General features: G+C 46.1%; 1 protein-coding gene across 3 annotated transcripts in view; it reads left to right on the forward strand.

The window, feature by feature from the left end:
• Window positions 1-23,840, forward strand: part of LOC144671268 (ubiquitin-associated and SH3 domain-containing protein B-like) — a 126,937-nt gene that overhangs the window by 84,169 nt on the left and 18,928 nt on the right. For all 3 annotated transcript variants that reach the window (XM_078533081.1, XM_078533087.1, XM_078533093.1), the window contains exons 2-4: window positions 12,119-12,172; window positions 21,707-21,893; window positions 22,829-23,027. In XM_078533081.1, the coding sequence (XP_078389207.1) occupies window positions 12,119-12,172; window positions 21,707-21,893; window positions 22,829-23,027 (440 nt within the window). The remainder of the gene's footprint in view (window positions 1-12,118; window positions 12,173-21,706; window positions 21,894-22,828; window positions 23,028-23,840) is intronic.

Here is a 23,840-nt window from a genome sequence, read left to right on the forward strand (position 1 = left end):
GTTCCTTTTTATTCCTCTTTCCTGGTTGCTGACTCATACACTTTAACAGGGAAATAGCATTTTCAAGGGCAGGGGAGGATGTCGTCTCTGTTGAATGTGACAAAAAAAAGTCCCAATGAGTTCATTTTAAATTAATGCTTTGATTATTTTACAATATATACAGGGAAACTTTGTTTTGTAGGGCAGATTTCTTTGGGGCTGCCTTTGATGCTATTCTTCATGACTAGAAAGGAAGTACCCTTGTCCCACAAACCCACATTACAAAGTAGGGTTGGGGAAGGAGTTGAGATTACCTGAGTTTTGCGCTTTTTAAAAACGATTGAACAGTTCATTTATGGAGGAGAGATGGTGGTAATGTCACTAGACTAGTAGTCCAGAGGCCCAGGCAATGCCCAGGGACATGGGTTCACAGCCCACCACAGTAGGAGATGGAATTTTAATTGAATTAATAAATATGGAATTGAAAGCTAGTTTCAGTAATGAAACTATCAGGTTTTTACAACAAATCAATCCAGTTTAGGGGAGGAAATCTGCCATCCTTGCATGGTCTGGCCTACATGTGATCGACTCTTAACTTCCCTCTGAAGTGGCTTAGCAAACCACTCAGTTCAAGGGCAATTAGGAATGGGCAACAAATGTTGGCCTTGTTAGTGACACCCACATCCCAAGAACAAATCAAGAAAAAATACATTTGCTACTCGGGAACAAGTCCTGCTGGCCCTATACCATTTCACTAACGTTTCTGTTGTTTCCTCAAATGCGCAGCAACAACATGTTAATATAAAAACAAAAAACTACTGCGGATGCTGGAAATCCAAAACAAAAACAGAATTACCTGGAAAAACTCAGCGGGTCTGGCAGCATCGGTGGAGAAGAAAAGAGTTGACGTTTCGAGTCCACATGACCCTTCAACAGAACTGAGTGTAGTTAGGAGAGGGGTGAAATATAAGCTGGTTTAAGGTGGGGGGCGGGGGGAGAGAAGTTGAGGGTGGTTGGTTGTAGGGACAAGCAAGCAGTGATAGGAGCAGATAATCAAAAGATGTCACAGACAAAAGGATCAAAGAGGTTTTGAAGGTGGTGATATTATCTAAGAAAAGTGCTAATTAAGAATGGATGGCAGGATACTCAAGGTACAGCTCTAGTGGGGGTGGGGTGGAAAGACTGACAAGGTATTAGTTGTAGATTTAAACATAATGGAAATAGGTGGGAAAAGAAAAATCTATATAAATTATTGAAAAAAACAAAAGGGAGGGGGAAGAAACAGGGTGGGGATGGGGGGAGGGAGTTTAAGATCTAAAGTTGTTGAATTCAATATTCAGTCCGGAAGGCTGTAAAGTGCCTAGTCGGAAGATGAGGTGCTGTTCCTCCAGTTTGCGTTGGGCTTCACTGGAACAATGCAGCAAGCCAAGGACAGACATGTGGGCAAGAGAGCAGGGTGGAGTGTTAAAATGGCAAGCGACAGGGAGGTTTGGGTCTTTCTTGCGGACAGACCGCGGATGTTCTGCAAAGCGGTCGCCCAGTTTGTGTTTGGTCTCTCCAATGTAGAGGAGACCGCATTGGGAGCAACGAATGCAGTAGACTAAGTTAGGGGAAATGCAAGTGAAATGCTGCTTCACTTGAAAGGAGTGTTTGGGCCCTTGGACGGTGAGGAGAGAGGAAGTGAAGGGGCAGGTGTTGCATCTTCTGCGTGGGCATGGTGAGGTGCCATAGGTGGGGGTTGAGGAGTAGGGGGTGATGGAGGAGTGGACCAGGGTGTCCTGGACGGAACGATCCCTACGGAATGCCGCTGGGGGGGGGGTGAAGGGAAGATGTGTTTGGTGGTGGCATCATGCTGGAGTTGGCGGAAATGGCGGAGGATGATCCTTTGAATGTGGAGGCTGGTGGGATGATAAGTGAGGACAAGGGGGACCCTATCATGTTTCTGGGAGGGAGGAGAAGGCGTGAGGGCGGATGCGCGGGATATGGGCCGGACACGGTTGAGGGCCCTGTCAACGACCATGGGTGGAAAACCTCGGTTAAGGAAGAAGGAGGACATGTCAGAGGAACTGTTTTTGAAGGTAGCGTCATCAGAACAGATGCGACGGAGGCGAAGGAACTGAGAGAATGGGAAGGAGTCCTTACAGGAAGCGGGGTGTGAGGAGCTGTAGTCGAGGTAGCTGTGGGAGTCGGTAGGCTTGTAATGGATATTGGTGGACAGTCTATCATCAGAAATTGAGACAGAGAGGTCAAGGAAGGGAAGGGAAGTGTCAGAGATGGACCATGTGAAAATGATGGAGGGGTGGAGATTGGAAGCAAAATTAATAAATTTTTCCAGGTCCCGACGAGAGCATGAAGCCGCACCGAAGTAATCATCGATGTACCGGAGAAAGAGTTGTGGGAGGGGGCCGGAGTAGGACTGGAACAAGGAATGTTCCACATACCCCATAAAGAGACAGGCATAGCTGGGGCCCATGCGGGTACCCATAGCCACACCTTTTATTTGGAGGAAGTGAGAGGAGTTAAAGGAGAAATTGTTCAGTGTGAGAACAAGTTCAGCCAGATATAGCACCTTTTAATGTAGTAAAGTATCCCAAGGCACTTTGAAGACAAAAATTGACAGAAAGAAGTAAGGAGATATTAGGACAGGCTACCAAAAGCTTTGTCTTAAAGAAGGGAGAGAGTAGATAGGTCTAGAGAGGGATTTACACAGCCTGGGGCCTAGGCTGCTGAGGTCACTGCCAACAATGGTAGAGTGAAAGAAATGGAGAATGCAAAAGTGTCCGAGGAAGCCGTTCAGTGTGTTACAACATGACTTCCTGGACACGTACACAGTAAGTTTACCATGTACTGTCTCTGTCTCACCCCGACTTAGGGGAACTGACAAGCGAGATGTGTTTGTCAGGTTGCATGCTGCTGGTGTATGTATATTTCACACCTGCTGTGTAATTGGTTTCACTGACAAGTAACAGCAAGAGTATAAACTTTCAGCAGCTCTTTGGAGTTCCCATGTGAACTGTGTTTCTCAGTTTTTTGCTAAATGTTGTGAAAGTGAGGAGTGGCTATGTTACTGGGAAGGATGTAAGGCAAGATTGGTTTCTCAATGAGAGGTATGAGGAGGCAATGACCCCTATCAAAATTAACAAACTTGTTTTTAAAGCAAACTGTTTTGGGTTTAATCTCTGATCACCAAGAATAACTTCAAACTGCTCTTCATTTGTTATAAGTGCACAAAGAGAAAGAACTTGCATTTCTATAGCACTTTTCATAAACTCAAGGCATCCCAAAGCACCTTCCAGCCAACATAGTCGCTGCTGTAATGTAAGAAATGTGGCAGCCAATTCAAGCATAGCAAACTCACACAAACAGCAAAGTGATGAAAGAACAGATAATCTGAACTATTTTTTAGATGTTGGTTGGGGGATAAGCGTGATCAGGAAATTGGAGAAATTCCTACTCTTCTTTAAATAGTGCTGGGGGGTCTTTTTATGTGCACCTGAGAGGGAAGACAGGGTCTCAGTTTAATGTCTCGTGTGAAAGGTGACATCTCCCAACACTGCAGCTACTCCCTTGCATCTCCCAACACTGCAGCTGCTCCCTTGCATCTCCCAACACTGCAGCTGCTCCCTTGCATCTCCCAACACTGCAGCTGCTCCCTTGCATCTCCCAACACTGCAGCTGCTCCCTTGCATCTCCCAACACTGCAGCTGCTCCCTTGCATCTCCCAACACTGCAGCTGCTCCCTTGCATCTCCCAACACTGCAGCTGCTCCCTTGCATCTCCCAACACTGCAGCTGCTCCCTTGCATCTCCCAACACTGCAGCTGCTCCCTTGCATCTCCCAACACTGCAGCTGCTCCCTTGCACCTCCCAACACTGCAGCTGCTCCCTTGCACCTCCCAACACTGCAGCTGCTCCCTTGCACCTCCCAACACTGCAGCTGCTCCCTTGCACCTCCCAACACTGCAGCTGCTCCCTTGCACCTCCCAACACTGCAGCTGCTCCCTTGCACCTCCCAACACTGCAGCTGCTCCCTTGCACCTCCCAACACTGCAGCTGCTCCCTTGCACCTCCCAACACTGCAGCTGCTCCCTTGCACCTCCCAACACTGCAGCTGCTCCCTTGCACCTCCCAACACTGCAGCTGCTCCCTTGCACCTCCCAACACTGCAGCTGCTCCCTTGCACCTCCCAACACTGCAGCTGCTCCCTTGCACCTCCCAACACTGCAGCTGCTCCCTTGCACCTCCCAACACTGCAGCTGCTCCCTTGCACCTCCCAACACTGCAGCTGCTCCCTTGCACCTCCCAACACTGCAGCTGCTCCCTTGCACCTCCCAACACTGCAGCTGCTCCCTTGCACCTCCCAACACTGCAGCTGCTCCCTTGCACCTCCCAACACTGCAGCTGCTCCCTTGCACCTCCCAACACTGCAGCTGCTCCCTTGCACCTCCCAACACTGCAGCTGCTCCCTTGCACCTCCCAACACTGCAGCTGCTCCCTTGCACCTGACTCAGAGGTGAGAGTGCTGCCCACTGAACCACAGCTTACACCTGGAGCAGATGGAGTACCTTGAAGAAGAGCTGAGGATTACAGCCTTTCTCCTTTATTAACCCACTAACCTCTCCGAGAGCTTCTAGAAACCAAAATTGATAGTTTTCTTTGAAACGTAGATGAGAATTCTCCCATGGGGTAAAGCTGCAGGTTAGCATGGTCTTGAGTCAAAGCAACTAGAAAGGCCCAAATTCAATTCTGAATGCTCACTGACTTGGGAATGGAAAAGTCAGCCACAGCTTTGTGCATGCCCCTTTGAACATCATTTTGTTCATCAAGGAATATGAAGAAGGCGCAGCAGAGGTAGAAGATCAACCATGATCTTATTGAATGGCGGAGCAGGCTCAAAGGGCTGTATGGTCTACTTATGTTCTTCTGTAAATGTAAAGTGGCCAACAGCCAATCACAAACAGTAATGTGGAGCCATGGAAATACTTGGGCAAGTGTTTTTTTTTTAAATATATATTTGTCACCATGCCAAGCTCACTGGCTGATCATATGGTTGTGGTTTGGATCTTGATGCTGAATGTCAGGAAGATGATAGTTCATGCGCTAGTATGTTCAATTCTGGGCATAGAATTTTAGGAAAAGTGCCAAGGCTTTGGAAAGGACGCAGAGGAGATTTACTAGAATGGTACCAGGGATGAGGGACTCCAACGTGGAGAAACTGAAATTGTCCTCCTCAGACCAAAAAGGACCCAGAAGTGATTTAATGAAGGTGTTCAAAGCCGTGGCAGGTTTTAAGGAGTAAATAAGGCAAAACTGTTTCCAGTGGCAGAAGGGTCGGTAACCAGGGGACATAGATTTAAGGCAATTGGTAAAAGAACGAGAGGGCAGATGCAGAGAAACTTTTACACAGTGAGTTTGTTGTGATCTGGGATGCACTAACTTTCAGAATGGAATTGGTTAAATACTTGGAGCGGAGCAATTTGTAGGGATATGGGGAAAGACAGGGGAGCAAGACTAATTGGATAGCTTGACCAAATAGCAGGCACAGACATGATGGGCTAAATGGCCTCTTTCTGTGCTGTATCACTCTATCATTCCTTAAACATTGCTGAGCCACTGGGAATTCTTAAATGACGTTATTTGAACAACGAGTTACTATGTTGTAATATAGTTAATCTTTTCTTGTTTGATGTTTTATGCTTTTGTTAGAAGTTCATTCGCTGACTGTGGTGACTCTGTTCGGTAGCCCCTCTCTACATATCTAAACAAACAAATAAAAGTTAGGATCTATCAAGCTGGGTTCCACCCCAGGATCAGGCTTGTCCAGTGGTAACCTCAGTTGTGGATCATAACAAAACAAATTAGAACTGCCCAGTAAATATTAACACACTCGGAGAGACTCCCATGTAAATATGAAACACTGTTAGAATTTGCTGACCAAAGGAAATGCAGCAGCCAATTTGCACAGCAAGATCCCACAAACAGCAATAAACTAATGACCAAATCAACCTTTTTTTTTAAAGTGATGTAGTTAAGAGGGAAATGTTGACCAGGACACTGGGGAGAACTCTCCTGCTCTTTTGCCAATACATGGGTCAGTGGATGATGATTTGGACTGAGAGGCTCTGGCAGATGCTTCTCATACTTTTCATTGCCCCTGGGGATCACTTCAAATTGGAATCTTGATCTGTGTGTGGAATTTGAATCCAAAATTGGAATTTCAACCAGCCTAATAAAATAATAGCTTCAGTCGCAGTTTTATGTGAAGGTGGGAGTTTGGGATTTTTATCTGGATTATGTCTTGGACCACAGTGATTCCTCACTTCCCCATCCCCACACTGACACTGTGTGTTTGGGTGTGAATGGGGTTTAGTTTATACTCTGTCTGTCCTAAGGGTGTTAACTCCTGTAGGTTGTGGTCTCATGGACACTGACAATCCGGATGTCCTACACAGAGTATTCTTCCTGTATGAATCTTGAATTAAATTCATGATGGAATCATCAAAGGAGGGCTCGGTGCTTTGCTCAACAAGCCTGTGGGCATGCTCTAAAGCAAGAATCATTGACTAGAGAACCATGTGAGCTGTTTTTAACTGTTACTGGGTTGGAATCAGGAAATAGAGTCCTGGCTAACTTCCCCGTCTCCCAACTCAAGGCTTTGGGACCAATTATCATGTCATCACTGCTGCCCAGCACAAACTGGCAATCAAACCCAGGACAACACACACTTTTATGTCTGAGCTTCAGAAACTAAAACCACCCCAATTTTGTTGGACCAATTTGTAAATTTGCTCCTCCAATGTGGAAGATTCCTAGTTTGGTTTCCAATCTTACTGTGCTCTCCAGTGATTCCTATAAAATACACCCACACTAACGAGGATGGAATCTGGTTTACCTGTGATAGTCCCAGGGTTGGCTAGTTGGATATCACTCAATGTTTGTTCTCCGATGAAGTATGGGGATTTAGTGTTGTGGGGCCCATGGAATTATAGCCCATTATGTGACAACAGAGGGAAATGGGAAAATGATTAAGAAAGCAGAGAACAAAGAGAGGCCACTTGCCCTGCCAAATCAATCTTTCCATTAGACCAGGAACTATCGGCTCCAACATGGGGTCTCACCATGCACTTCACCTCCTGAGGGAAAGCTATGTATAAATCTCCCATGAATGCATTGTACTGCTCACATCAATGAAAGTTGATATTTCAATAGGATTACACACAGTTTTACAGCACAGAAACATCCTCCCTATCCAGCTAGTCTTGCAGTATTGGCTCCATATACACCTCCTCCCATCCGACTTCATCTCAACCTATCAGCATAAACTTATTTTCCTTTCTCCCTCATGTTTCTCTGCTTCTCCTCAGCAATAGTAATAGTGATCTGTCTAAGGGCAGATACTCTGATCATTTCTCCACGTTTCGTGGTCTTGCACTTTCCTCTTCAATTGCTTGTAGGAGCCTCTCGTTTCAATTTTAATGAGCAATATGAGTAGGGAAAAGAGGTGGTTTCCCATTGCCTTCCTCGTGTACTCAAAGGAAATACAAATTCTCTTCTGGAAGAATCCTCCGCCTGTAAGTAGCTGTTGTCCCTCGAGGTTTTGGCCCTTCCACCATCACCATCGAAAATCCGTTGGCTCTGCCGTTGGCCATGGCTCATAACTTTGAGCATTGGAACCTTACCTAGGCCTGAGGCAACTCGCTAAAGGGCAGGGATCCACCCCCTGAGGTTTTACATGACCCAGCTACCAAGTGCCTTGGAGGTATCTATGCTATTCACCTGAACTACTTTATGTGGTAGCGAGTTTCACATTGTAACCACTCCTGAATCCTTTATTAATATTTTCCTCTATCCTCCTTGATGTGTTAAGAAATTGTTTCTTTTTCCAAAAAAAAGGTGCTTATTTCTCTGTTTCAGAATGTGTCCCACCTTTCTTTTCCCAAGTTAAATCGTGCTTGTCACTGTTTGAAGATGGGCTGGGTGTTCCATTCCGGTTTCCTGGCTAACATTCCTCATGCAATCAACCCAACGGAGGAAAGCCCAATCAACTGGTCATTCATCTTCTCTGTGAGATCTTGCTGTGTGTAAAATGGCTCTCAAGCTTACCCACATAGCAGCTGTCTCTGCTTTCCAGAATCATTCATCATATGTGAAGCATTTTGGAATATTCTGAGATGGGATAAGGCTGTATATAAATTCAGAAATTTCTCTTTTGAAAACCCGTCAGGTATCTTCTGTGCTCTTCAATCAGAAAGTGTGTTGTCTCCTTGGCCAAAGCTCGGTCTCTTAACTGGCGCCTGATGTGGATCAATGTGTCGCACTCACCAATGTGGAGCTTAATGGACTGTTTATGAGCTGTGTAATAATAAATGAGGTCAATGCATGCTAATATCATAAGTAGGGAAAAGAAAAATTCCGACTTGATTGGACAGCAATTGAATCCATTACTTGTGACCTTGCCCTCACCTCCTTTGGAGACCTTATCCATTTTTGTTGGTGGATTTCCAAGGCTGTTGTTAACGCTTTAAGTGACTGCTCTCTTTTTCCACTTTCAACTATTGCATTTTCTTTTTCCCTTCCTGTGAAACGTCACACTGTTCAGTATTTGCAACCTTCTGAGAATCCTACTCATGCATACATTTTTGCTGTCACTAATAGTTGTCATTGGTAGCTAGGTAGTATCGTTGGCTGGGTAGATTATCTGTTCTCTCAGCCTACCCACTTCTGGGCAGGTGGTGAGCTTGTTTGATGGGTCACCTGTTTCTCACCTCCTCCAGTGTCAGACACCTCCCTGTCTCTGTTTGTTTCCAACTCTCACTCATGCTCGCCATGTGAGACCATGACAATTCACTCTGATCCCTTCTTCGACAACGTGCACCAGCTTTGAGTTACCAGTTTACAATTGAGCAAAGGAATCCTGGGCTATTACCCCACCCTTTGCTAGTCTGCAGGCACTGCGGAAGGTCTAAGATCAGCTTATTCATTACAACTGGCGATCGAGTCCTGGTCTGTGTGGCTTTACAGAATAAGTCAGTAGGAACATTTAGTAATTTTTTGTTTCTTTTTTAAAAAGGTGCAAGGAAGCTAGGAAGCAGAATTGTGACATGGTTGGAAACAGATTTCTGTAGTATATGAGGTGCAGAGATAGACAACTTTGTATGGCTGGGGAAGCAGTTTTAGTTTAATGGTGAGGCTAACAATCCATTGAACAGCTTCAACTGATGAAGTGTGACTGGTTGTGATGCCACCAGGAATGGATCTCCTCGGGGCAGGAGTTTAGTCTACGAGCGATGGTCTGACTTGGACGGCCGCAGCCATAATCTGAGCTGTTCCTCATGTTCCTCTTGTGGAGCGAGAGGCCACATCTTCCCTGGCCTGTCCTCTGGTGGTTGAGGGTTGTTCAGAGTTTCCACAGAAGGTTGAAACCTGGGGCTCCACCACTTGGACCGGTGACCAGGTTGCGGTCGGTGATGTTTGCAGACAACCAGGTGGTGTCCATCGAGAGGTGGGGCTGTCATCAGTTAGGGTGAGGGAGTGTGTTCCAGTAGGGGCTACAGATTTCAGACGAGTGTGGGGGTTTTATTGTGACGGTCACGTTAGTTTTCTCTTTAAAACTGGCAACTGAGAAACTAGCTCAACACTTAAGTGTGTTTTAAACCGGTAACGCAATCCCAACAAAACATTTCACAAATACCTCTGACTCTGACACCACAGCTTCCTGTCTTTAAAAAACCACACTGTTTCCTGCCCTGCTTCCAAGGGTCTTATTTAAACGACGGGGAATTTTTATTTTCCAGAAACAAAACGCACAACTACAGGCCCCACCCAGCAGGCCTTAAATAACTAGAAAGTACTCATGGAAAGATGAAAAATTAAACTGTTAACCTCCAGTTGCTGATCTATAACCAGAGAAGTTGGGATGAGTGGGTGACTGTGGGGCACTGTTAGGCACTGTTATGAGACTTGTTCATTCTATTGGCAGCAGTATAATTGGACAAAAAAACAGATATTCAGACAAGAGACCAAAAACTTAGCCGAAGAGGTAGGTTTTAAGGTGAACTTAAGGAGGTAGAGGTGAAGAGGTTTAGGGAGGGAATGCAAGAGTTTTGGACCCAGGCAGCTGAAGGCACAGTCGCCAATGGTGGAGCGATTAAAAACTGTGAATGCTCATGAGGGCAAAATTGGAGTGCAGAGATCTGAGGGGTGTAGGTGCTGGAGGAAATTACATCAGGAGGAATGAGGCCATTGGAGGGGCTTTAGAAAAAGGATAAGAATTTTAAAGTTAAAGCTTTCGAGACCAAAAATCAATGGAGGTCACAAGTAACAGCTGATTGGGACTTGGTTTGAGTTAGATTACAAGGAGCAATGTTACACAGTCGGTGTTCTTGTAATATAATGAGTCCATAATGAGGCCTGACTGTGTGTCTTGGTCTTTCTATTACCTGTAATGTGACAGGCTGATTGAACTGGATATTATGATTGCTCTGATTGCTAACGGCTTGATTGATCTATGCTAATTTTCCCGAAGTCGAGCCCTTCAATCATTATCATCTCTGTAGCATCTAGTGTCAGAGGTGGATGTTACAGGATAAAGACTTCACCGTGAACGTCCTGCAGCCTCCATTCTGCTCTACTTGTGTTTTTTTTATAAAACAGATTTTTTTGTCAGATGTTTAAATGGAAAATACTCCGAATACTGATAATCTGAAATAAAAACAGAAAATTCTGGAAATACTCAGTGGGTCAGGCAGTATCTGTGGAGAGAAACCGAGTTAACATTTCATCACAGCTGAAGAAAGGTTAGAGATGTCCAACATATCAAGCTAAAATGTTAATTATGTTACACTCACCACTGATGCTGCCTGACCACCCCAAGTATTCCAGCATTTTCTGTTTATTTCTTTCTGGTTTCTCAGCCTTTGTTCTGTTGGGCACACTCTCTCCTTGGAGCCCAAAGGTTGTGGGCCCTAGTCTCTCACAAGAAGCCCGATCATGTATTCCAGGTTGACATTCCCAGTGCACAACTGAGGGAGGGCAGCCCTGTTGGCGATGCTAACTTTTGAATGAGATTTTGAACTTGGGTGGGTTTAAAGATCCCTTGGCACAATTTTGAAGAAGGACAACAAAATTCTCCCTGGTGCCCCAGCCAATGTTTATCCCTCCAACCACCATCACTCAAAAACAGATGGATCTGGTCATTACCATGTTCCTGTTTGTGGAATCTTGCTGTGTACAAATTCGCTGCTTTATTTCCTACATTAGAAAAGTGACTACTCGAAATTCATTGGCAGTAAAATGTTTTGAGATGTCTTGAGGTCCTGATAGGTGCTATAGAAATGCAAATTCCTTCTAATCTGCAGGTGCTTGTTCCCTGCTCCATGAGCTGCTTTGTTTGCTAGGGGTACGAGGTGGGTGAAGATAGGGAATGGAAAGCATTGTGCTTGTCAGTAGTGCATGTGATGTGGTTTGATAATAAGAAAGGCACCAGGATAATCAAACTGTATTTGATGTATCCCCCAGCGCAATGCACTACCCAGCGGAGTGAGAGGCGACGCATTTAAGTAGAGGGTAAAATAAAGTACCATTGACAAAATCGATGGGAGACAATGGGAGAAAGCTCGGATGTGTTTAGTTTGCTCCCGACTGAAATTTTGGTTCTGAACTGAGTGATGAGTTTGATCCACTCTCACCATCTGTCAACCTGGGTCACTGAGGTTTAAGTGTGAGGTTAGGTGGATTGAAGTTACTTTCTTCCTGCTTGTAACAAGACTTAGTGTCCCAGCACTGTCTGTGTGTGTGTGTCTGTGTGTGTGTGTCTGTGTGTGTGTGTGTGTCTGTGTGTGTGTGTGTGTGTGTGTCTGTGTGTGTGTGTGTGTCTGTGTGTGTGTGTGTGTCTGTGTGTGTGTCTCTCTGTGTGTCTGTGTAAGTAACTGGAATATTCTGTTTGCTGCAGGATGTCCTGTCACAGTACGGGTTAGCTGAGGAATATAACCAGAGTTTGGTAACCATTTGCTTCTCTCCTTCAAGGTGGACTTCAAGATGCCGGTAACAAATTGCAGCACTAAATTATGGACTGAAGAGATGGAGAGAGTCTGTCTAGCACCCAGCGTGTTAACAATTCTTCTTTCATCTTTTTCTTCCAGACTAAAGGCGTTAGCATCCACAGGCGGAAAGAGTGTCCAGGCAGCTTGTGATTGGTTGGTATGAGATTAATATCTACAAATGCAGTTAATGATTTTCTCTTACAGCTTATACTTGCACGGTGATCTGATGTTAATCATTTTTTTATAGTTTATTAATTTCTAGAGGAGATTGATACCAATTGAACTCTTGTTGCAAACCTAAATTTAATGTGAACCTTTTGGTTCGTTTGATTTCCTGTCACGTGTTCCAAGCAAAGGGTCTTGCCACAGGAGGAGAGATGTCAATGTGTGATTCTTAACCACCGCACAACACGTATAGCATCGAGAATGAGTCGTTCGAGTATTTAACAAAAAAAAAACAAAGGGTTTCAGACGATTATGGAGTTAGATCATGTGGATATTAAGGGTGGATTTTTCCACTCCCGCCAGCAATGGGAATCCTGGCATGTGGTGGAACAAGGTTTGGTGTGAGTCAAAAAATCCGTTTCCCCACAGCGGCAAATTAGTTTGGAATCTTGTTCTCCTGACTTTCGTGGTGGCTTAAAGCCGGGCCGAGTGTCCGTGGAGCTGTGTCGGGAACCCCGCTTGCATCTCATTGAATGCTCACTAAAAGGCCAACAAACTGGAATCTTGTCCCCTCTCCAAATTTACCGGCCCGCCAGTGGGAATTTAGAACGTTCGCTTTCACTACTGTACGCAAGTGACGTGCCCCCTGGCGAGGTCGATTTCTTCCCAGACTTTGAGGTCAATAGATGCTGCTTTTGCCTCCCTTTCACCTCATTGCTGAGAGATATCGGCTGCCTGGAGCACAAGCTGCTCCAAGGCTGGACCCTGGATGGAGAGACCAAGGCAGAGCGGGAGGGAGTGGGGTGGAGTGGTGTCCAGGAGCAGGGTGGGAGAGTGAACGGCTGTCCGGCTGCTGTTTGAATATGTCACCAGGACGTTGGGGCCTATGAGTTGGCATTGGGACTGGCAACTTCCTGCCTGCCTTGCCACATCACGAGATTCAATGTGCTCCTTGCAGGCGCATAATTAATGAGCTGAAAAGCACGAGATCTCGCGTGTTCACCCTCCCCCTCCCCCATCCTCCAGTGGAAGTCACTCCAACTTCCGCTCCTGCCGCTGCCATTTTGTCCCCAGAACGGAGACTATTTCCTTTGGTGGGGAAATCTAGAACCAGACAACATGACCTTAAAATTAGAACCAGGACATTCAAGAGAAATCAGGAAGAACATTTTCCACACGAGGGGAATGTGGAGAAATCTGGAATTCTCTTCTCTCCACCCCCACCCAACCCCCCAGTGGACTGTAGGTGTTGGTGCACATTTGGAGTTGAGCAGGGGAACCTGCTGTTTAATACACAGATGTAAGAAGGTGCCAAGAATTCTTGGTGACTACCTTTTATAATGTTACAAGGTTTAATTAGTTTCATAGAATCATAGAATGATACAGTGCAGAAGGTGGCCAATTGACCTAGCAATCATATGCTGACTGAGTAGAGCTATCCAGTTAGTTTTTCTGTAAATGGTGAGAGATCGGGCTCCTGTTTCATTTCTTAAGCAAAAAAATAGGGAGTCACAGCTCGATATTGTGGTTACAGCAACACTGATGCAACATACCAAATGTTACTGAACTCGAGAAACCAACCCAAAATGATGAGACCTGAGCTGGGAATAGTATCAACCCACTTCCTGTGGGATGTGTGTTTACAGCACAGAACAAGTCATAGTTTGGTGCTAAATTTACTTGAGAGAACATCAGAAAGCTGGTGTGGGCAATAGGGTATGTCTGGTGTAGAAGGATGCACTCTCACGGGGTTGAAGTTTTTTTTTATTATTCGTTCATGGGGAGTGGGCATCACCAGCTGGGCCAGCATTTATTGCCCATCCCTAATTGCCCTTGAGAAGGGGATGGTGAACTGCCTCCTTGAACTGCTGCAGTCCATGTGGTGTAGGTACACCCACAGTGCTGTTAGGGAGGGAGTTCCCGGATTTTGACCCTGCGACAGTGAAGGAACGGTCGATATATTTCCAAGTCAGGCTGGTGAGTGACTTGGAGGGGAGCTTCCATAGACGGTAGTGGTTGTGAGTTTAGAAGGTGCTGCCTAAGGAGCCCTTGGTGAGTTTCTGCAGTGCATCTTGTAGATGGTACACACTGCTGCTACTGTGCGTCGGTGGTGGAGGGAGTGAATGTTTGTGGGTGTGGTGCCAATCAAGCGGGCTGCTTTGTCCTGGATGGTGTCAAGCTTCTTGAGTGTTGTGGAAGTTGCACTCATCCAGGCAAGTGGAGAGTATTCCATCACACTCCTGACTTGTGTCTTGTTAATGGTGGACAGGCTTTGGGGAGTCAGGAGGTGAGTTACTTGCTGCAGGATTCCAAGCCTCTGACCTGCTCTTGTAGCCACAGTTTTTATATGGCTTTTCCATTTCAGTTTTTGGTCAATGATAACCCACAGGATGTTGATAGTTAAGAGGTATTGGTGAGGTTATTGTAGGAGACCAGAAGACCTTTTATTCTGTACCACTCCATACTATATCTAACCTGGTACATCGTTTATTTAAATGGTGCTTATCAAGGTTAGTGAGGTTGTCAATTACTGCAGATTAGGGACGGGTTTATGTTGGAAACTTTTGTCCACTACACTGAGACTGTTTAAAGTTACTTCACATAGGACAAGCAGCACTGACTTTAGACACAGACCCCAGAGACGAAAGGTCGGAGTTTAATTCACTGCCACGTCCAGTTCCCACCCTGAGAACGCTTGATGGTGCCATGCAGGAGGAGTTTGAAACTGCAGCTAACTCGTGCTGTATCAGAACTGAGTTGGCTCCTAATGAGATGTCAATGCTCATCCCCAGTGTAGGCATCAACTTGACAAGGTCTAAGGAAACTTATTCTTTCATTGCCACCTTTTTAAACAAGCCCTATAATAAAATCTGTACTGAAAAGAAAATTGCATCTCCTCCAACAACTATTAAAGACCCTTTCATTCATTTGATGCATCAACTCTTCATAGGGTATTCATGGGGGAGGTGGTGACATGGTGGCATTTCCTGGTAACACAGAGACACAGGGTAATGCTCTGGTGACCCGAGTTCGAATCCCACCACGGCAGTTGATGGAATTTGAATTCAATAAATATCTGGAATTAATAGTCTAATGATGACCATTGTCGATTGTTGTAAAAACCCATCTGGTTCACTAGATGGTGTCATTAGGACACTAATGTCCTTTACGGAAGGAAATCTGCCGTCCTCACCTGGTCTGGCCTACATGTGACTCCAGACCCACAGCAATGTGGTCGATCCTTAAATGCTTCTGAAATAGCAAAGCAAACCACTCAGTTGTATCAATCCGTTAAAAAGTCAATAAAAAGGAATGAAACCAGACGGACCACTTGGTATTAATCTAGGCACCGGAAACGACAATGGCAAACCCAGCCCTGTCAACCCTGCAAAGCCCTCCTTACCACAGCTGGGGCCTTGTGCCAAAAGTGGAAGAGCTGTCTCACAGACTAGTCAAGCAACAGCCTGTCATAGTCATTCTCACTGAATCATACCTGACAGATAATGTCCCAGACATCACTATCCCTGGGTATGTCCTGTCCCATCAGCCACCCAGAGGTGGTATACAGTCAGGAGGGAGTTGCCCTGGAAATCCTCAACATTGACTCCGGCCCCCCATGAAATCTCAAGGCATCAGGTCAATCATGGGCAAGGAAACCTCCTGCTGATTACCACGTACCGCCCTCCCTCAGCTGATGAATCAGTGCTCCTCCATGTTGAACACCACTTGGAGGAGGCATTGAAGGTGGCAAGGGCACAGAATGTGCTCTGGGTGGGGGCTTAAATGTCTCAGTAGCACTACCACAGACCAAGGTGGCCGAGTCCTAAAGGACATAGCCGCTAGACTGCAGCAGGTGGTGAGAGAGACAACAAGAGGGAGAAACATACTTGATCTCATGCTCACCAACCTGCCTGCTGCAGATGCATCTGTCCATGACAGTATCGGTAGAAGTGACCACTGCAGAGTCATTGTGGAGATGAAGTCCTGTCTTCACATTGATGGATACTCTCCATCGTGTTGTGTGGCACTAACACCGTGCCAAATGGGATAGATTTCGAACAGATCTAGCAACTCGAGACTGGTCATCCATGAGGTGCTGTGGGCCATAAACAGTAGCAGAATTGTACTTGAACACAATCTGTAATCTCATGGTCGAGCATATCCCCCACTCTACCATTACCACCAAGCTAGGGGGTCAACTCTGATTCAATGAAGAGTGCAGGAGGGCATGCCAGGAGCAGCACCAGGCATACCTAAAAATGAGGTGTCAACCTGGTAAAGCTATAACACAGGACAACTTGCATGCCAAACAGCATAAGCAGCAACTGATAGACAGAGCTAAGTGATCCCGCAACCAATGGATCAGACCTAATTTCTTCAGCTCTGCCACATCCAGTCATGAATGATGATGGACAGTTTTAAAAAAAAAAACTCACTGGAGGAGGAGGCTCCACAAATATCCCCATCCTCAATGATGGGGAATCCCAGCACATCAGTGCAAAAGATAAGGCTGAAGCATTTGCAACAATCTTCAGCTAAAAGTGCCGAGTGGATGATCCATCTCGGCCTCCTCTGGAGGTCCCCAGCATCACAGATGCCAGTCTTCAGCCAGTTTGATTCACTCCATGTGATATCAAGAAACAGCTGAAGGCACTGGATACTGCAAAGGCTATGGGGCCTGACTAAGTTCCGGCAATAGTACTGAAGACTTATGCTCCAGAACTTGCCATGTCCCTAGCCAAGCTGTTCCAGTACAGCTACAACACTGGCATCTACCAGGCTATGTGGAAAATTGCCCAGGTGTGACCTGCACACACAAAGCAGGATAAATCCAACCCGGCCAATTACCGCCCCAACAGTCTACTCGCCATCATCATTAAGGTGATGGATATCATCAACAGTGCTATTAAGCAGCACATGTTCAACAATAACCTTCTCACTGACACTCAGTTTGGGTTCCTCCAGGGTCACTCAGCTCCTGACCTCATTACAGCCTTGGTTCAAACATGGACAAAAGAGCTGAACTCCCGAGGTGAGGTGAGAGTGACTGCCCTTGACATCAAGGCAGCATTTGACCGAGTGTGGCATCAAAGAGCCCTAGCAAAACTGGAGTCAATGGGGATCAGGGGGAAAACTCTCCGCTAGTTGGAGTCATACCTAGCATAAAGGAAGATGGTTGTGATTGTTGGAGGTCAATCATCTCAGTTCCAGAACATCACTGCAGGAGGTCCTCGGGGTAGTGTCCTAGGCCCAATCATTTTCAGCTACTTCATCAACCTTCCTTCCATCATAACGTCAGAAGTGGGGATGTTCGCTGATGATTGCACAATTTTCAGCACCATTTTTGACGACTCAGATACTGAAGCAGTCCATGTCCAAATGCAGCAAGACTTGGATAATACCCAGGCTTGGTCTGACAAATGGCAAGTAATATTCGCATCACATAAGTGCTAAGCAATGACCATCTCCAACAAGAGAGAATCTAACCACTGCCCCTTGATCTTCAATGGCATTACCATCACTGAATCCCACACTATCAGCATCCTGGGGGTTACCATTGACCAGAAATTGAACTGGACTAGCCATATAAATACTGTGGCTACAATAGCAGTTCAGAGGCTAGGAACCCTGTGGTGAGTAACTCACCTCCTGACTCCCCAAAGCCTGTCCACCATCTACATGGCACAAGTCAGGAGTGTGATGGAATACTCCCCACTTGCCTGGATGAGTGCAGCTCCAACAGGACTCAAGAAGCCCGGTCCCATCCAGGGCAAAGCAGCCCACTTCATTGGCACTCCATCCACAAGCATACACTTCCTCCACCACCAATGAACAGTGGCAGCAATGTGTACCATCAAAAAGATACACTGCAGAGACTCACCAAGGTTCCTCGGGCAGCACTCTTCAAACCCACGACCTCTACATCTAGATGGGCAAGAGCAGCAGATACATGGAAGTTCCCCTTGAAGTCACTCACCATCCTGACTTGGAAATATATCGCCGTTCCTTCACTGTCGCTGGGTCAGAATCCTGGAACTCCCTCCCTAACAGCACGGTGGGTGTACCTACAGTGGTTCAAGAAGGCAGCTCACCACCACCTTAAGGGCAATTAGGGATGGGCAATAAATGCTGGCCCAGCCAGCGAAGCCCACATCTCATAAATGAGTAAAAATATATATGTAAAGGCTAATGGGCTAGGGCTGCTCAACAATATAACCCTTACTGACCCTATTGGATCCTAGTCACTTCTGCAGCTTTAAGGAAGAGTAACTCTCAACCCTAGGAGCAGCTTTGGCAGCCAGTCTGCTCCAGTGTGATGAGCTCCTTTGCACCCTGTTGTGATGTGGGAGTTTGTTTGCACTCGGGATCTCTCACAAGCTGAAGAAGGAGCATTCTGTTGATCCTGGTAAACACCAGGGCAGCTCCCTCACTCCTGTCTCTCTCATGCGATTCATTAAGGGAGGAGTAGTTTCCCTGTTCTTATACTTCGGAATACCTTCTCCGAGGTGGAGGCCAGCTGAGGCTAAAGAGTGCCACCTACTTAGCGTGCACGCCCATCAGCTGCAAATACCCTCATTGGATGTCAACCCAATACTCAGAACCAGTGCTGCTCTGTCTGGAACTGTCTGCAGAGAGGCCTGAACCTAACCTTCCTGACCCAGAGATGTGTAAATACTATCTTCCTAAGGCATTGTTCTGGAATTCCCTTGCTGAGCCTCTCTACCCCTCTCTCCTCCTTTTTAAGATGCTCCTTAAAACTGATATTAAAGGAGCATCAAGATACAAATTGTTGTGAGGTAGTAGCTACCCCGCCTGGATATGAGTCCACAATGGAATGTCAACCCAGTGTTGAGCCCCACGTTTTATTTTCCATTTTAAGGAGGAGTATTTAGTACAGAGGTATCCATAGACCCAGTGTTGCTCGGATCCCAAAGAAGTTGGGTTGTGGGCGACAGGCCCTCTAAGGGATAAAAATTTCCTAATGAGAAGGTTAAACTCTCCTGTTAATCCTGTCAACATGAGAAACCTGGGCCATGGAGGGAGATGGCAAAAAAAAAATCAAAAATCAAAATTGAAGGAAGGAGAGGAGAAGCTGAGGATTTCTGGTGCTATTGCATAATGATTGGTAAGTAGTTTCAGGTATAACCCTTGCTGACACCACTATCGATTTGAAGCATGTAGCAGCACTAACCAGGCCAGCCCTGCAGTACTCCGGGGATCCCTTAACCGTCAACAATTGCTGCATCTCTACTGACAGGATGTGGCTAGTGTGGTTAGCCCCTGTGTGTGTTCCTCTCTAAGGATGCAGGTGCTATATTAAAGAGAATGAAACAGCACAGTATTAATGCAGAGGAATTAAAAAAAAACAAAATCTCTTCTTTGTCCTGCATGTGCCAAATCTCTTTTGTTATCTGGCCCTTGCGAGGTTTAAGTTAATGAATTGGTGTAAAAGTTTTATATAATGACGTGGATTCTTAGAATTACACGCCAACTCTCACCTTCAACCTCTGTTTATGAGAATTTCTGTCAAAAGCCAACACAAACTGATCCCAGCTGAGAGCCTGTGCAAAGAAAAAAAATCAATGAATCGAACTTGAAACTGTTTGAGGCTACCACCTCAACCGTGTCTTTGTGTGGAACATTGAAACACTCTCTATTGTTGTACTGATCTTAAAGCAGACAGAAACTATGGGAGCCGTGTGTGAGAATGAGATATATGCGCCCTTCCTGGATTTCCTTTATTTCCCAACAATTTTCTACTCTTCCCTTTTAAAAGCCCCTGATTGTTCCTCGGCTATGATTCCATGGGAGTTAGGCACCTTTTCACCTCTTGGCAATTCTTGTGGATGTATCACCACATTCCTTGGATCTGAAACAGGCAGCATCACATCCAATCCCAAACCCAATCTTGCCTGATGTCCATTTTTCAGATAAGACTATAGGCAGGAGGAGGAAACCCCAGGTGATTTCCCTTCCCTAGCGCAAAGGGATTGAACCAACCTTGGTACTTCCCCCCCACCCTCCGCCACCAATCACCATCCCTCCCAAACTCCCCCCGCCCCTGCTGCTGGCTTCCAATTTCTGCTTCAGTTTGATCAGCACCGACCAGGCTTTTCATGAAGTTGGGAATGCAGCTGAGGGTTGCATGTGAGAGTTTCTCCATGAGAATACCCTCTGCTGCACAGTTTGACTCTCCAAAGCTTTCGTTAGTCAAGCATGAGCTACGTTCTCTTCAAAGAGAAAACCAAAGACCTGTGGCTCCCTTGCAGATGACCATGGCAAGAAGTGTTTATAAAATGCTCCCCATCAGGCGCTCATCCCTGAAGTGTACCAGTTGGTTTTTTTCCCCTCTGGCAATCCAACAGCTACAGGTTGTTTTTGTGTGTAAGCCCAGGTTAATTCATTTTGGTTCTCTAACTTTCCATGACCACACTGCTAGTGAACCCATTGAACAATGGAACGGGTCAACAGTGACCTGCCTTGCATGGTCTATTGGCCTATTCCCGTTCCAAAAAAATTCAGACTTTCAGAAATTCCGATACAATCTACAATTACAATCCCATGAAATGTGTGAAATATTCTGGATTGTCATCAAAATCCAACTGGCTCATTAACGCTCCTGAGGAAAGGGGACCCTGCTATCCTGATGCGGTTTGGTTGACACTTGATTCCAGCTCACACTGTATGTTCCGAACTCTTGATATTGCCTCAGGACAACTAGGGATACGGCCCATATCCCAAGAATAAACTGAGGGAAAGCAAAGAACCAGGAGGAGGCCATGTAGCCCGTTTGATCCTGCTATGCCATTTAATTAGATCACAGCTAATTTGTATCTTAACCTCCATCTACCTGTCTTGGTTCCATTCTTAATACCCAAGAAAAATCGTATCAATCTCAGTTTTGAAATTTCCCACAGGCCCCCAGCCTCAAAAGCTTTTTGATGAGGTTTGTTCCAGCTATCAACTACCCAGGACGCAGAGCAGATTGGGAAGTTGTGCGTGGAGGTGAACAACCTCCTCTGATTCATCACCATCCTGGTTTTCTTTGGCCAAGGACAGGCCAAATGGCCTCCTCTTTCCTGTAATGATTCTATGATTCACGGAAATCTGAATGCAATTCTACCATTGAGCGATGCTCCTGTAGAGAACATCAACACGCAGTTGATCATCTCCTGTTGCATACGCTGGAGCAGGAGTATATGCAGAGACAGACCATTTGCTGGATTGATCGATTGCTCCCTGAAATCCCCAGTGCCTGTGTAAGAACAACAATCAGGAAGTTTGTTCCTCCGCACTGCCTTCCCCCACCCCGCCCTGAGCTAATGGTTTTGATTCCTTTCCGTTCTATTACAATAATTGATTTTGGTGGGTGGATGGAGGTTGAGAGTGGACAGAATGGCTCTGCATTGATTTTTTTTTCTCTCTGTCTGTGCATTATCTGAGTGCTTGGAAGGAGTGCCACCTCTTGAGTCGGGAAATTCACTTCAATCTCTTCTTTTCCATTCCCTTCTTTTGTGTCAGGCTGCTTTCACATGTGGATGACCCCTTCCTGGACGATCCTCTTCCTCGGGAATATGTTCTTTACCTGCGTCCCACTGGACCGTTGGCCAACAAGCTGTTTGAGTACTGGCATCAATCTCGACAAGTGTGCGGCAAAAACAAGGCTCACAACATCTTCCCTCATATCACCCTCTGCCAGTTCTTCATGGTGAGTGATTTGGAACTTCAGAAACTGTTCCTGGGGAACATGGTGTGTTAAATTTAAAGCATAGAATCAAACAGCTCAGAAAGTGTCCATCATGTTTCCGCTGGAAGGGGTGGTGTGACAGGGAGGGGGAAGCTAGTTTTATTTTTTATCCCCTTCTCTCTTGTCTCACGCTGGGGTACAGACTTCCTCGCGTGCCAGCTGCCCTATGATGTCATGAGTGTGTCATGCTCCTTCTTTGTATGGGGATCAGCAGGTTATTTGTCATCACGCTTGGGGATAATGTGTTACATCCACATGTACTCAGAGCTGTCAGCAGATATGTATCAGGGTAGGATAGTGCATCTATGAAGAGATTTTTGCAGGCCAAGGGCATTGAGGGATATGGAGCCAAGACGAGTGGATGGAGTCACAATATCGATCCACCACGATCTTGCTGAATGGTGGAAAAAGCTCGAATGGCTGAATGGCCTCCTATTTCTGTCTAAGTAATTTCCTGGCTGATTTTTGCAAACCCCCACCACCCCCCCCCAAACTTCCCACTCCTCTCAAGCCCAGGAACGTGGAGGCTGGTTGTAACACACACATTGCTTGACTAGGGTATTTAAGCACAGCCTAGGCACTGACCCATAATCTACTGGCCTCTTGGACTCAGTAGCAGAGAGCAGTGCTGTTATCCATGGCACCAAGTGGGGACACTCTCTCTTATTAATGAGGCTAAAAAATGTAATAATTGATAAAAACAAATATCTCTGGGGAGAGGTGTGTCGCTGGGTTCTGGAGAGGTATGTGACTGGATTCTGTAGCAGTGTGGGTTTGGTGTGTCACTGAGTTTTGTATCAGCGCAGGGGTGAAGAGAGGGTGGGTATTTGGTGCTGGGTGCGCAGGATCCAATGGCCATGTGCGAATGACCCTGGTTGGTGTTGTTCCTGTTTCAGTGCGAGGACAGTAAAGTGGAAGGTCTCTGTGAAGCCTTGCAGAACACGGTGAGCCGATGGAAAGAGACCTTCCCTCTTCCCCTTCCCTTGGAGCTGTACACTTCATCAAACTTTATCGGCCTTTTTGTGGAGGAGCAGAGCGCAGAAATTATCAAGAAATTTGCTGCAGATTTTGCATCGGAAGCTACAAGTAAAGCAGGTGGGAAATCTGACCTTGGTGCACATTAAGCGCTGTGTTACCGGGGGGGGCGATGATTATGACCTGAGGTGAATTTGAATTGGAGTGGGACACAAAACTGGCAGAATCACTGGCTCTCGCTCAGTGGGCAGCATTCTCACCTCGGAGTCAGAGGGTTGTGGGTTCAAGTAGGGTTGGGCAACAAATGCTGGCCATGTCAATGACCATCACATCCCATAAAAAATGCCCCAGGTCAGAGACTTGACCCCAGAAGGCCAGGCTGACATTTCCCGGTCTATTACTGAGATGGATGGAAACTATCCAAAGATACTATTTTGAAGGAGAGCAGGGGATCCAGGCCAAAATATATCCCTTGATCGACATCACTCAGAACAGACTTCCATTTGAGTGCTGACACACCTGAGTCCCAGGGAAAACATTGCTTGACTGACAACTCTGGCGCTCTGATTTCTGCCGTCAGTTGCACAATGTTTATTTACACAATGATGATGTTTCAAGTGCTTGCAGTTTCAGCTATCGAAACTTTAGAGGGTCTGGATGATTGACACTTTTTATTCCCTGTAGTAAAAAGGAGTTTTCGAAAGTTATCAATTTTTTTTTTTAAAAGGTGTTTTTGCACATCCTACCCCATTGTCACTATAGGGTTTGTTGCTTCTATACACCACAGAGTGGGTGAATGGGCATGGAAATGCCATAGCTTGGCATGGGGGAGCAGGAGAGGTTAGAGGTGGTGGGTGGAGGGGCATACCTTGGCACGAGGACCTTTTGAACTTGCCTTTTCGAAGGTTCCCGCATGCAGACTATTGTTCACGA

This window comes from Cetorhinus maximus, chromosome 2 (assembly GCF_964194155.1).
Source record: "Cetorhinus maximus chromosome 2, sCetMax3.hap1.1, whole genome shotgun sequence".
Taxonomy (NCBI): Eukaryota; Metazoa; Chordata; class Chondrichthyes; order Lamniformes; family Cetorhinidae; genus Cetorhinus; species Cetorhinus maximus.